Here is a 13,303-nt window from a genome sequence, read left to right on the forward strand (position 1 = left end):
ATCTTCTAACTAAAGCATAAACATTCCAATTACTATATGTAGTTATTTAATTCTATGTTTATTACCCAAAGCACACTCTTTTCTATTTAATACTAATCTAAAACTAAGACACATCTTCCGATATTACCTTTTCTGCTATGGAACAACATGAGATTTGAATTATTAATAGTTATTCTCTCACTTATTTCTCATGCTATATACCATTGTTAGCTAGCATATTGTTAAGCAATTGTATTGCATAATAGCAGGAAAAGGGGTCAGAGTTGAAAGTGTGATTTGAGTGTCTAAAGTTAATTTTTGCATGTAGATTTTTGGTAGGAAATGTATGAACTGTTAGTATTCAAATCTTTGGGGCTAGATTCTCTGGGGCAGCACTGATGAATGGGCCTTAAGGAACTACTTATAACTCCTTGATTTGCTACCCTGACATAGGTTAGAGTCGCTTCGGAGTATTCTACTCTACACCAGCTGGCAGTGGTCCCCAAGTAGGGTGACCAGACAGCAAATGTGAAAAATCGGGACGGGGGTGAGGGGTAATAGGAGCCTATATAAGAAAAAGACCCCAAAATCGGGACTGTCCCTATAAAATCGGGATATCTGGTCACCCTATCCCCAAGCCACATCTCTTCTTCCCCACTCTCAACATGCCTCTGCACAGGGGCTGCAGGAGATTTAGTTTAGATGGTTGGTACGTTATTATTATTTGTATAGCAGTTTAGATGGTTGGTACGTTATTATTATTTGTATAGCAGTAGCACCTGGGCGCCCCAGTCATGGACTAGGACCTGATTGTGCTATGAGGGTTTCCATGCACCAGGGGACTCCACAGCTGAGGACTTGCAGCTGGCTACTGCTCCCTTTGGGCTACTTGTAGGCAGGGTGGACCAGTGATCCTGGCAGGTTCCGGATATGTCCTTATTACCATTTCCAGATATGTTCCATGTTTTCTTTTTTAACTGTAATAGTCTTGGTATCATTTGTTACTTTTGGTCGCAACCTTTAATGTCAAAATAACCAGTTTTCTACCTGGACATGTTGGAGTAGCTACACTGCACTATCAATCATTACATTATGTGGGGCAGCACTGGGAACTGGAGTGTGCTTGGGATGGGCATGCATTTGGCCACTCCCTATTTTCAATTGCCACATTCTGGTAGTGTACGTTTGTTGCCTTCCCCTTTGCTACGTTGTTGTCTTCTTAATCTCCAATTCCCTATTCCAGGAACACTTCCCACTCCACCCCCCAGGGGTCAACTAGTTACAGCAGCAGTGTTTCCAATGTAGTCGTTTTCCAACTCCCCCTCTAATTTCAATTCCTGGGGAACACAATGCTGTTCCTCTTCTCTTATCCCTGAAAGTGGAGACTGTCAGACTGCCCCTCTGCAGGGTGCTTTTTCCAGTCTGATACCTACTGAAGAGAGACAGAAGCTTTTGGATTTTCCCCACGCACAAGCGCTATTGCAATAGTCACATGTCTTCAGGCAGCAAGTAGATTTGGAGCAGAAAAAGGCTAATGCAAACAAAGGAGGAAGTGATCATGTGTCTGTCTGTCAACATAAGCTACATCTAGTTCTAGTACATTCAGTGCCTTAGTACAGCTACAAGTACTGTATGGGAGCCAGACTTTTACCTTCCTTTTGCCTTCAGAGATTACCGTGTTTCTGGATCAGAAAAAGAGGTAAAACCGAATTCTAATGGCAAGAAATGGCTTTAGACACATTATTAACTATAATGCAACAAGACCACCCACCATGCTGGGTCCAAGCTCAGCTGGCTAGCCCGAGACTCTGCCAGTGCTACAACGTTCACACAGTTATATCTGGTGTGCTAGTGTAAGCCCTGCTTGCATGGAGCTGTTTACCCAGGCTGGGAGGCTCACTCTTAAACTGCAGTGTAGATGTACCCTGGATCTCCACCCCCAAGAAGCTGGGTGTTCCTCACCCAGTCCTACCAGACGGGATATCACTGTACCTGGAGTCCCTCCCTACCAATCTTTACCAGTTATTTCCTCTGAGCATGGGGAATCCCTGCTCACTGCGGGTAGGTTTTCCCAGGCACTTCTTAATAAAGAGCGAGCTGAAGTCCACCCATCCACCTCACTTTATCAGTGGAGCCGCAGCCCCTCTTGGCTGGGGGCCAGGGCAGTGTGTTGTGCCCTGAAGAGGCTCCCTTTTGGTGGTCCCTCTGCTGAATTAAAATGGGAGCCAGCCAGCAAGGCTGACCGTCCCATGGCCACCAAAGACTGTCAAAGGTAATGGAGGAGATGGAACCAGGAGGATTGGGGTGCAGCCAGGGGCTGGGGGGGGGAAAGGTGCCTCAGTTGTTGGACAGCATCCTGTGTAATGTGGGTTATTGGTGAGCAGTGGCACTGCCAGGGAAGCTGAGATTTGGGGGCGGGGGGAAGTCAGAGGAGCCACAAATGAGGACAATCTTCTTTTTGGGTGGTATGGGGTTTGGCTGGCTGGAGGGAACTATAGCAGATAGCAGAGAGGTTGGGGTAGGTGAGAGGGGATAGGGGCCCAGTTGGGGAAACTGGGGGAAAGGGAAGTTGGGGAAGTGAGAAATAGGGTTCTGATGGCAGAAAGACGTTGGCCTAAAAAGGTGGTTTTGGCAGTGGGAGTTAGTCCTGTCATAACACTGCCATAGACTTGCCATTTGTTCTAGTTCCTGGAATCACACTGAATATGTTCAGAGTCTGAGCAATAAGCAATTCAATTTGCTCTATGGTTATCATTTGTTATCAGCCATGCGTTGTAGGGGGGTAGATCACAGCCATTCAACTTTAATTTCCTTGACAGAATTTATTTTAGTGTGGGAGGAAAGGGGTTTTGCTTCAACAGGCCTTTCATTAACCCTTGGCCGGATCTCCACATCCAGCTGTCTCCCTTGGGTTAGTGAACACTTGTGTGTCACAGAAATGAATACCTTGGAAGTAGGGCTGTCGATTAATCGCAGTTAACTCATGCGCTTAAATAAAAAAAAATTAATTGTGATTAAAAAAATTAATCACAATTAATTGCACTGTTAAACAATAGAATACCAATTGAAATGTATTACATATTTTTGGATTTTTTTGACATTTTCAAGTATATTGATTTCTATTACAACACAGAATACAAAGTGTACACTGCTCACTTATATTATTATTTTTATTACAAATATTTGCACTGTAAAAATTATAAAAGAAATGGTATTTTTCAAGTCACTTCATACAAATACAGTGCAGTGGTTTTCAAACTTTTTTTGTTGGCGACCTAGTTGCAGAAAATTGTCGAGGCCTATGACCCAACAGAGCTGGGGATGAGGGGTTTGGGGTATCGGAGGGTCTCAGGGCTGGGGTAGAGGGTTGGGGTGCGGGGTGAGGGCTGCGGGTTGGGGCTGGGAACGAGAAGCTCAGGGTGTGGGCTCTGGGCTGGAGCAGAGGGATGGGGTGTGGAAGGGGGTTCAAGGCTTTGGGTGCAGGCTCTGGGGTGGGGCCGGGGATCAGGAGTTTGAGGTGCAGGAGGGGACTCCAGGTTTTGGGGTAGGGCTCAGGGCTGGGGCACGGGGTTGGGGTATGGGCTTATCTTCGATGGCTCCCGGTCAGCGGTGCAGTCGGGGTGCAGAGGCAGGCTTCCTGCCTGTCCTCCCACTGTGGACTGCACTGCACCCCAGAAGCAGCCAGCAACAGTTCCAGCTCCTAGAGGGAGGCGCGCAAGCAGCTCCCCGCGGCTCTCACCTGCAGGCACTGCGCCCCCCCCCCCCCAGCTCCCCTTGGCCGGGAACTGGCCATTGGGAGTGAGGAGCTGGTGCTGTGGCCGGGGTAGCATACAGAGCCCCGTGGCCCCCTACCTAGGAGATGGATCTGATGCTGGCCGCTTCTGGGACGCAGTGCAGTGTCAGAACAGGTAGGGACTATTAGTTTTTACTGGCCGGCTGCCAGGTCCCTGGGTGCTGAGCAAGGCGACGCACTGCCTTGCATTCCGCGATCCAGACTGGGTTGCGACCCAAAGTTTGAAAACCACTGTTGTAGTGAAATCTCTTTATCGTGAAAGTGTAACTTACAAATGTAGACTTTTTTTGTTATATAACTGCACTCAAAAACAAAACAATGTGTTACTTTAGAGCCTGCAAGTCCACTCAGTCCTACTTCTTGTTCAGCCAATCACGAAGACAAACAAGTTTGTTTACATTTACGGGAGATACTGTCGCCTGCTTCTTATTTCCAATGTCACCTGAAAGTGAGAACAGGCATTCTCATGGCACTTTTCTAGCTGGCATCACAGTGTATTTACGTGCCAGATACGCTAAACATTCGTATGACCCTTCATGCTTTGGCCATCATTCCAGAGGACATCCTTCCATGATGACGACGCTCATTAAAAAAATAATGTGTTAATTAAATTTGTGACTAAACTCTTTGGAGGAGTCTTCTGTTCTGTTTTACCTGCATTCTGCCATATATATCATGTTATAGCAGTCTCGGATGATGACTCAGCACATCTTCGTTTTAAGAACACTTTTACAGCAGATTTGACAAAACGCAAAGAAGGTACTAATGTGAGATTTCTGAAAATAGCTACAGCACTCGACCCAAGGTTTAAGAATCTGAAGTGCTGTCCACAATCTTAGCGGGACGGGGTGTGAAGCATGCTTTCAGAAATCTTAAAAGAGCAACACTCAGATGCAGAAACTACAGAACCCAAACCACCAAAAAAGAAAATCAACCTTCTGCTGGTGGCATTTGACTCAGATGATGAAAATTAAAATGCATCGGTCCGCACTGCTTTGGATCGTTGTTGAGCAGAACTTGTCATCAGCATGGATGCATGTCCTCTGGAATGATGGTTGAAGCATGAAGGGACATATGAATCTTTAGCTCACCTGGCATATAAGTATCTTGTGACACCAGTTACAAAAGTGCCATGCAAACGCCTGTTCTCACTTTCAGGTGACATTGTAAACAAGAAGTGGACAGCATTATCTCCTGCAAATTGTAACCAAACTTGTTTGACCGATTGGCTGAAGTAGGACTGAGTAGACCTAAATTCCCTGTAAGCTGCAGAACCCACCCCGTGGGGACCTGCTGCGGCACCCCCCACCCCCATGCCCAAACCTAGCTGTGGCTGGGGTAGGGATGCCTATCCCATGGCCCCAGTCCTGGAGCTGCTGCGGGGAAACCTCTCTCCCTGCTGTATCCCCAGAGCACCCTCCTGCACAGCCAAACCCCTCATCCCCAGCCCCACCCCAGAGCCTGCATCCCCAGCCAGAGTCCTCATCCCCTGCACCAGCCCTGAGCCCCCTCATGTCCGGCCCCAACCCCGAGCGCACACCCCCAGCCAGAGCCCTCACCCCCCCCACACACACACCCAAACCCTCTACCCCAGCCCTGAGCCCTCCATCCCCCACCCCCATATTGGTGCACATAACAAAATTCATTCCGCACATGGGTGGGAAAAAATGAGAGGGAACAGAGAAGTGGACTTGTAGGCTCTAAAGTTTTACATTGTTTTATTTTTGAATGCAGGTTTTTTTTTGTACATACACATGTAGAGTTAAGTTCCTCTTTCATCATAAAGAGATTGCACTACAGTCTTTGTATGAGGTGAATTGAAAAATACTATTTCTTTTGTTTTTTACAGTGCAAATATTTGTAATAAAAATATAAAGTGAGCACTGTACACTTTGTATTCTGTGTTGTAATTGAAATCAATATATTTGAAAATGTGGAAAACATCCAAAATATTTAAATAAATGGTACTCTATTATTGTTTAACAGCACGATTAATTGCATGATTAGTTTTTGTAATTGTTTGACAGCCCTACTTGGAAGATAATGGGTGAAGGGTTGCAGATGGGGCAGTGCATCTATACATCTCATATGAACAGCTATCAGCTCTGAGTTATTCGTTTTCTGGCAGTTTATATAGCCAGCTGGCTGTATATTAATTATATACAACGCCCATCGGGCTGGGGAGTTTCCTGGACTTTTGAACTTGTTCTCACTCTCTGGTTTCCTATAGAGCCCATCATTAGAGCATCAAAATGTTTCATGAGGATTTAGCAGCATGACTCATTATAACCTGTGGGTAGGCTTGGCAGGATTCAATTTAAATCATTAGTCATTGGTACATGTCAGTTTCACCTGACACTGAAATCAACAAAAAAAATATTGATATCAGCAAGCACAGCTTCCCCGACACCTAGTGCCCGCAGGGATCTGGTGTCATCAGCCCTGCAGGGAGCCCTCTGTAGCCCTGCTGTCACAGGGACACTCACTCACTGGCCAGGAGTGCAGGGGCTATCCCTGGCAAGAGCCATTTGACAGCAAGGTGGCCTCCCCCATGGCCAGGGTCTTGTCCTCCTCCCTGGTTGGGGTTCACTGCTCCACTGGGCCAGGATTGCAGCCTCCCCCACACCTGACACCCAGGTATCTGAGGCCCCTTGGCAGCACTAGGAGCCCCCTATAACTCTTGTCAGTGCTGCCCTAAGCCTCTTCCCCCCTTATTTTCCTGCAACTGTGAAAATTCAAAAAAATAAAAATTGAAAAATAATGCTTTGAAATATCTGTTAAAATTATAAAAAATAAAAACTGGATTCTGCCAAGCCTGTCTCTGGCCCAGGTGCATGCAAGCTGCGCCCAGCAGCTCTCCCAGGGGCTGGGCTTTAGGAAACTTTCTGCAGTCTCTCCATACTGACCGTAATGGTCCTCCAGGGACCATTACGCTGGCTGAGGATTGCCAGAGATGGCACACTTCAGCCAGGCTCCCCCCTGGAATACTTACTACCCTGGGCTGGGCAGCAGCAGGCAGCACAGAGCCAGCTATGCCATTGTTAAGCCATTGGGGCTCCTCTAGGCAAAGGGTATCCCCAGCTGGATGTTTAAGCTGGTTGTCTGTCCCGGTTGCACCAGAGCATCAAGTTCAGTGGGATACGGATCAGGCCAATAGGCAGGGATGAAGGGCACAGGAGCATGCTTCACCAGGCAGCCACTTCTTGGGAATGTGAAAAACTGAGGCTGAAACCTCTCTCCAGTCCATAGGCAGCAAATGTCATCAGCTGCACTGGTAAAATCTCTGGCCACCACAGACTGAGCTTTCCAGGGGACCTATGTACATTTGCCTGAAAACTGTTGCTTGGTGCGGCTTGGTTACCATTATTGCAGAGGTCCTTTAAGCTGTCCCCTGATGGCTGGTTTCTATGCTCTGAAGTGGCAATATGGAGGAGATGATCGTCGCATTGCAAAGTGTAGAGTAAACTGTCCAAGTCCTCTTTCACAGAAGGACTCATTAGGGAGGCAGGCAGAGGTCAGCTGTTTATTTAAGAGATAACCGGTATCCCTTTCAAGTTACAAAACAATAACCTAATGCCGAGCTAAATAAACCTCAAGGCCAAAGTCTGAGGAGTTTGTTAGCCTAGGACACAGGTACTGTATTACCAAGCTAACAGAGAACGCCACCATTGTATTGTTATACTGAATTGTATCTGCATCCCCACCCTTGATGTTCTTTAGTCCGCCTGCTCTTCCCTGTCCATAGAGGAAGTTAATAAACCCAGACTAGTGGCCGGGGGAGGGCCGGGTGGGAGGGTCAAGGCCAACCAGGTGTGAAATGCTGCTCAGGGACACAGATGGTGAGCACTAATTGCCTCTTCTGGCAGTTATCTTAGGCCTTATCTGTAGTTCTTCCCTGCATTTCTGAGCAACAATTTGCTCCCAGCTTGGCCTCCACCTCCTTCTCCATGTTCATTAACTGCAGAACTGGAGGGTGGAGTCTCACATATGCCTCCATGTCCCTTACATGTAATTAGTCTTCTTGCAGCTGGGAAATGGGAGAGAGGGTGGGAGAAAGGATTAAAAATAGATTAAAATGCAATTCTTAGTAGAGGTGAGGGGCTAAAACTGCCTCAGGGTCAAGGATGACTAGGTGGGATGTATCACAGTCCTGGTAAAGTTTCCCCTGCTGGACTCCCATCACGCTGGGCCAGCTATGCTTTAAGCTTCCTCCTTAGTCTGGGTAGGCTCCAGAACTCTCTCTTCCTTTGTCCTCCTCTCTAAACACAGGCAGTCTGTTACTCCTTCCCTGAAATGGGGCATCATGGTCCAGCTGTCCTAAGCTCCCCCCATCCCAAAGGACGGTCCAGTTGCTGAAGCACACCCTTTCCCAGAGCCCCAACCATGTAACATGTGATGGGCAAAGCACAGAACAACAGGCAGGGCCGGCCCACAACATTTTGGCACCTGAGGCGGGGAGCTCAAATGACACCCCCATACCCCCTCGCTTGGGCCAAAAGTTTGAAAGGTCTCAATTGTGCCTTCTTCCTGTTCTACTCCTCTCATGGTACTGCTCTGTTACCTACCCCAATAAAGGAGAACTAACAATTTAAAATGCCTTGTTCAAAAATTAAGTAACACTTAACTTTCAAACGCCTGAACAACAAATGTAACTTTTCTTGTCTGCGTAGTAAACACTGGCATTTTTATCTGTTTGAATAATCAAAGTGGTGCTTTCCGTGCCTTCTTGGTTGCAAAGATTTGAACTGTTTCCTGCTGAAGGTCCACAGTCTGGGCCATCTCATGCTCTATTGAGATGGTTGCAAGGCTGACCAGCCTCTCCTGTGTCATTGTGGAGCGTAGATGTGTTTTTATTAACTTCAGCTTGGAGAAGCTGCGTTCTCCACTCGCAACTGTTACAGGAAGTGTTAGAAGTATGCGCAGAGCAACAAAAGCATTTGGAAAGAGAGTAGTCATATTATTTGTGCACATATATTCCAGAACAGCCTTTGAAGTTGATCCTGCTGTATCTTGACAGGGCTTTCACTTCATCACCTAAATCACTAGCATCAATGTCGCTCATGTCATCATGTGTCAACACTATCTCTAGTGCCCTGCATTGCTGGTGTAGGTCTTCTTCAGGTACAGTGAGGAGTTTTGGAATATCATACAACATTCCAAGTATACTGCTGTGTTCCTTGAGCTCCTTGAAACGTTCAACTGACTGAATTGCACAATTTAACACCTGGTTAAAGAATTCAACTTTGAATTGTTGTTTAGGGTCTCTTATGGGATTATCCCGTGCCTCATATCAAAATGTCTTCTTCGGTGACTCTTGTTTTCTTGAATGGGTGGGGAAATAGTTTCAGTGTGAAGTTCCTCTGCCAACTTCTGTGCACTCTTCAGAACGTTTTGAAATCCCTCATCTGACTGGTAAGACTGTAGGTATGACTTTGCTTTGTCCAGTTATTCCATTGCTCCAGATATATCAAGGTCAACACCTTGGAGTCTCTTGCTTACAACATTTATTTCAAACAGTACGTCATGCCACAACACTAAGCCACACAGAAATGTGAAATTATGTACGTTTCTGGTGATTCCATTTCTCACTACCACTGTTCTCCCACGAACAGTTCCTGTCATAGCATTATCCTCCATAATGGCAACTATGGCATCATCCATCTTCCCAATTTGGTGTTTGATAGGCGTTATCGCCTCCACTCGACTTTCCCATCGTGTGGCACTCAGTGGTTTCAGTGTCAGAGAGGATGTTCCCAGATGTTGCTTCAAAATTTGCCATCGATAAGTTGATGCAGAGAAAAATACATAGATGCTTTGAATTACATTAAAAAATTCAGCAGCCTCACTAGAAGCTGATGCTGCATCACTGACCACCAAGTTCATTGAATGAGAACTGCATGGGACAAAAAAGGTCGAGGGTTTAACTCTCGGATACGTGTCTGCACTCCTTTGTTCTTTCTTCTCATGTTGGCATCATTATCGTAGCCCTGACCTCTCATGTCAGCTATCACAATTCCTGTATCTTCCAGCTTTTTAAGAAGCACATTTGTCATACCAGCTCCTGTAGTATCATCAATGTCAATAAATTCTAGAAAACGCTCTCTGACCGTCACCATTGCAGGGACATTTTCACTAGGTTCTGTTGTTGTTACAAAATGCACCATTAAAGTCATTTGTTCTGTATGGCTGATGTCAGGTGTGCAGTCCAGAATAACAGAGTGATAGCTTGCTGACTTCAGATCTGCCACAATCTTCTGTTTGACTTTTGTTGCCAGTAACTGTATGATCTCATTTTGAATTGTTTTTCCAAAGTAGTAGTGTGTGTACATTTCTTGGGTGGTGACTCTTCTTAGATGCTCCTGGAGTACAGCATCAAACTCAGGCATCAACTCCACAATGTTAAGGAAGTTTCCATTGTATGGCACATACAGCTGATCTGAAGTGCCACGCAGTGCTAGGTTTTGGGTAGCAAGCATTTTCACAATGGCAATGAGCCTTTTCAGAACATTTTGCCAGTAAAGAGACTCTGATGCAATCTTCTCTTGATGCTGATCATCTATGGTGGCCTTTAATCTTAGTCTCATCTCAAGCTCTTTCCACCTATGGAATGCTCTCTGGTGATTTGCTGCCTTCTCATAGCATGCCAGATTTCTAGCCAGATTTTTCCAGTCCTTTGTTCCTGTAGAACCCAATGTGGCTGGAACATTAGACTCATAGACTTATAGACTTTAAGGTCAGAAGGGGCCAATTATGATCATCTGGTCTGACCCCCTGCATGCTGCAGGCCACAAAATTGTCCCTACCCCTTCCCTGGACTCTGCTGTTGAAGTCCCCAATCCTGGGGTTTAGTGACTTAAATTGGCAGAGACCCTCCTGCTAGCGATCCCTGCCCCATGCTGTGGAGGAAGGCGAAAAACCTCCAGGGCTCAGCCAATCTACCCTGGAGGAAAATTCCTTCCCGACCCCATATATGGCGATCAGTAAGACCCCGAGCATTTAGGCAAGAGTCTCCAGCCTGACCCCTGTTAGCCATTATATTATTTACCTACCATTGCTTGGTATTCTTTGGCTACTATGTTCGACCATTAAATCATTCCCTCCATAAACTTATCTAACTTAATCTTAAAAGAGAGTCTGCAACAAAAACAGTATGCAGAATTCTGGGTTTTTGAGTACATAAGCCATGGCCTCTCCACTTTGTCACCATTGGGGATTTCACGCCAATAATGTGTTGGATGGAAACTTCTATTTTCATTGTCTTTGGGGAACATGAAGTTTTTCACTTGCTGTGGCCCATGCAGTACAAGGAAGTCCCTCAGGCTACTGCTCAAGTGCGTCCACAGTCCTGGATCATCTAGCCTTAAGGAACTAAACTCAGCAGCAGCTGTTTCTTGCGCCTCCACCACACTCTTCTCTGAGCTACACTTTTCTTCAGGAATGTGTCTGGTTACATCCATTTGAGATGGAGATATGGATGCTGCAGTAGCTGCCAGGTCACCTGCACTCTGACTAACTGGAAGATCAGGCATCTCCTCACCACTCACATCCTCTCTGGGGCCAGAAAGCTCACCGTGAACATTTGTGTCTATGTGTCTCAGGAGAGCTCCTTCCTGCTTAGATAGAAAAGCTTCCTTTGCTTTCTTTCTTTTTCTGAATGCTGCCCCAGAGGAGCGTTTTCTTCTTTCACTCATGACTGCTGTTCTGTGCCAGCTATAGTGGCTCTCAACACTCAGTTAAGCGGGACAAGTAAGCAGGCTGGTAGCAGGGCCTGAGTGAGGGAAGAGATCAGCGTCTTTAGGGCCTAACTGGCTCCTCCTACTTCAGTTGACTGCCTGTTCTCCTCAAGTGGGTTCAGGGAAGCAACAGGAAACAGGAAGCTCCCTGAGAAGCCGATGTTAATCAGTCCAGGCTCCTGGAGGTGCTAGAGAGGTACATAAGAGGCTCCTCCTCCTCTCTCTCCCTGCAGCTCCTGCTGCTTTCTGTTATTCCTTCTTACCTTTTCTCCTGCCTGCCTGTTATGTCTCTTGTGCCCTCCTTCCTCCAGCACAGCACTCCACCATCTCTTTCCATCTAGAGCAGAGAGAATACATATGCACCAGCAGCAGACAGAATTTTCTACACTCTGGGTCCTAGTGGCGCCCCCCCCCCCCCCCCGCCCCTAGTCTGGCACCTGAGGCACCTGCCTCAGTTCGCCTCATGGTAAGGTCAGCCCTGACAACAGGCACTGCACAAATGGATTCTAAACCAATTACTCTTTATTTTAGCCAATGCAAGAAATATACAGCTCTAGATAAGATAGGGTTACCATATTTTGTGCCTCCAAATGGAGGACACTCCACGGGGCCCCGGCCCCGCCCCCAGCCCCTCCCACGCCCCAACCCCGCCCCCTCCCCTGCTTCCCGCGAACATTTAATTCGCGGGAAGCCTGAAGCAGGTAAGGGGGGGTGTGCGGGGAGGAGGTGCGGCCCAGGTTGGTCCCCCGGCGGCTCCAGCCTGGGTCGGGTTGGGCCCTGGGGTGCCGGCCCCGGCCGACCACCCCCGGCCCGCCCAGCACTGCCGGCCCCCGGCGGCCCGGCCCAGCGCACCCCCCGGCTCCCGGCCCAGCGCACCCCCCGGCTCCCGGCCCAGCGGCCCAGCGCACCCCCCGGCTTCCGGCCCCGCGACCCCGGCCAAGCTCCCGGCCCAGCGCACCCCCCGGCTCCCGGCCCCGCGGCCCAGCGCACCCCCCGGCTCCCGGCCCCGCAACCCCGGACCGGCTCCCGGCCCAGCGCACCCCCCGGCTCCCGGCCCCGCTGTGACGAACTGGGACTGTTCTTGCTGGGGTGTGTGAATGCTGACAGGGGAGTGTGACTAGGATGGTCTGCATCGGGGGATGGGAGTCTGCCCGAGGGAACATACCTGAGCTTGTAACATGAGAACCCAGGAAGGGGTTGGAGGCCAGGTGACTCCGGGGCCCGGGAAACTGAACAAAGGCTGTGGGAGGGGTCGCTGAAGGCAGAGTGCTGGAAGCAGGCTGGAGAGATGGCTGGGAGGCAGAGATGGCTCTGACCTCCCAAGGGGGGCTGGGCTGGGATGCCCTGGGACCCCAAGATGGACCTAACGGAGGGGGTCCCTGTTGTCTGTGCCTGCAAGACCTGTCTTGGACTGTATTCCTGTCATCCAAATAAACCTTCTGCTTTACTGGCTGGCTGAGAGTCATGGCGAATTGCAGGAAGCCGGGGGTGCAGGGCCCTGAGTCCCCCAATACTCCGTGACAACTGGTGGCAGCGGCGGGATCTACTGCACCCCGTGGACGGCGCTTCCTGCAGTAAGTGACTGGGGAGCAGTAAAACGAAGGGGGATTGACGGGGACCAGGCGTGCTGAAGAGTGAGAGAGAGACGGTTATTACCCCTGGGAGTGTGTGACCAGCGAGAAGGACTTTTGCAGTAACAGGGTCCCCCGGGGGGATCGCAGCGAGTGGTCCCAGGGGCGGAGGAGTCTGCAGCTCGACCCTGGCAGAGAGGTGGTGACCTCGAGAAGGGCTGGCACAC

General features: G+C 48.5%; 1 protein-coding gene across 1 annotated transcript in view; it reads left to right on the top strand.

Moving 5' to 3' along the window:
* The first annotated feature begins 1,595 nt into the window (after positions 1–1,595).
* Positions 1,596–13,303, top strand: part of RNH1 (ribonuclease/angiogenin inhibitor 1) — a 43,310-nt gene continuing 31,602 nt past the window's right edge. The window contains exon 1 of the mRNA XM_054025894.1: positions 1,596–1,678. Within this exon, the coding sequence (XP_053881869.1) occupies positions 1,612–1,678 (67 nt within the window). The 5' untranslated portion in view covers positions 1,596–1,611. The remainder of the gene's footprint in view (positions 1,679–13,303) is intronic.

The sequence above is a fragment of the Malaclemys terrapin genome, chromosome 4 (genome assembly GCF_027887155.1).
Source record: "Malaclemys terrapin pileata isolate rMalTer1 chromosome 4, rMalTer1.hap1, whole genome shotgun sequence".
Classification (NCBI taxonomy): domain Eukaryota; kingdom Metazoa; phylum Chordata; order Testudines; family Emydidae; genus Malaclemys; species Malaclemys terrapin.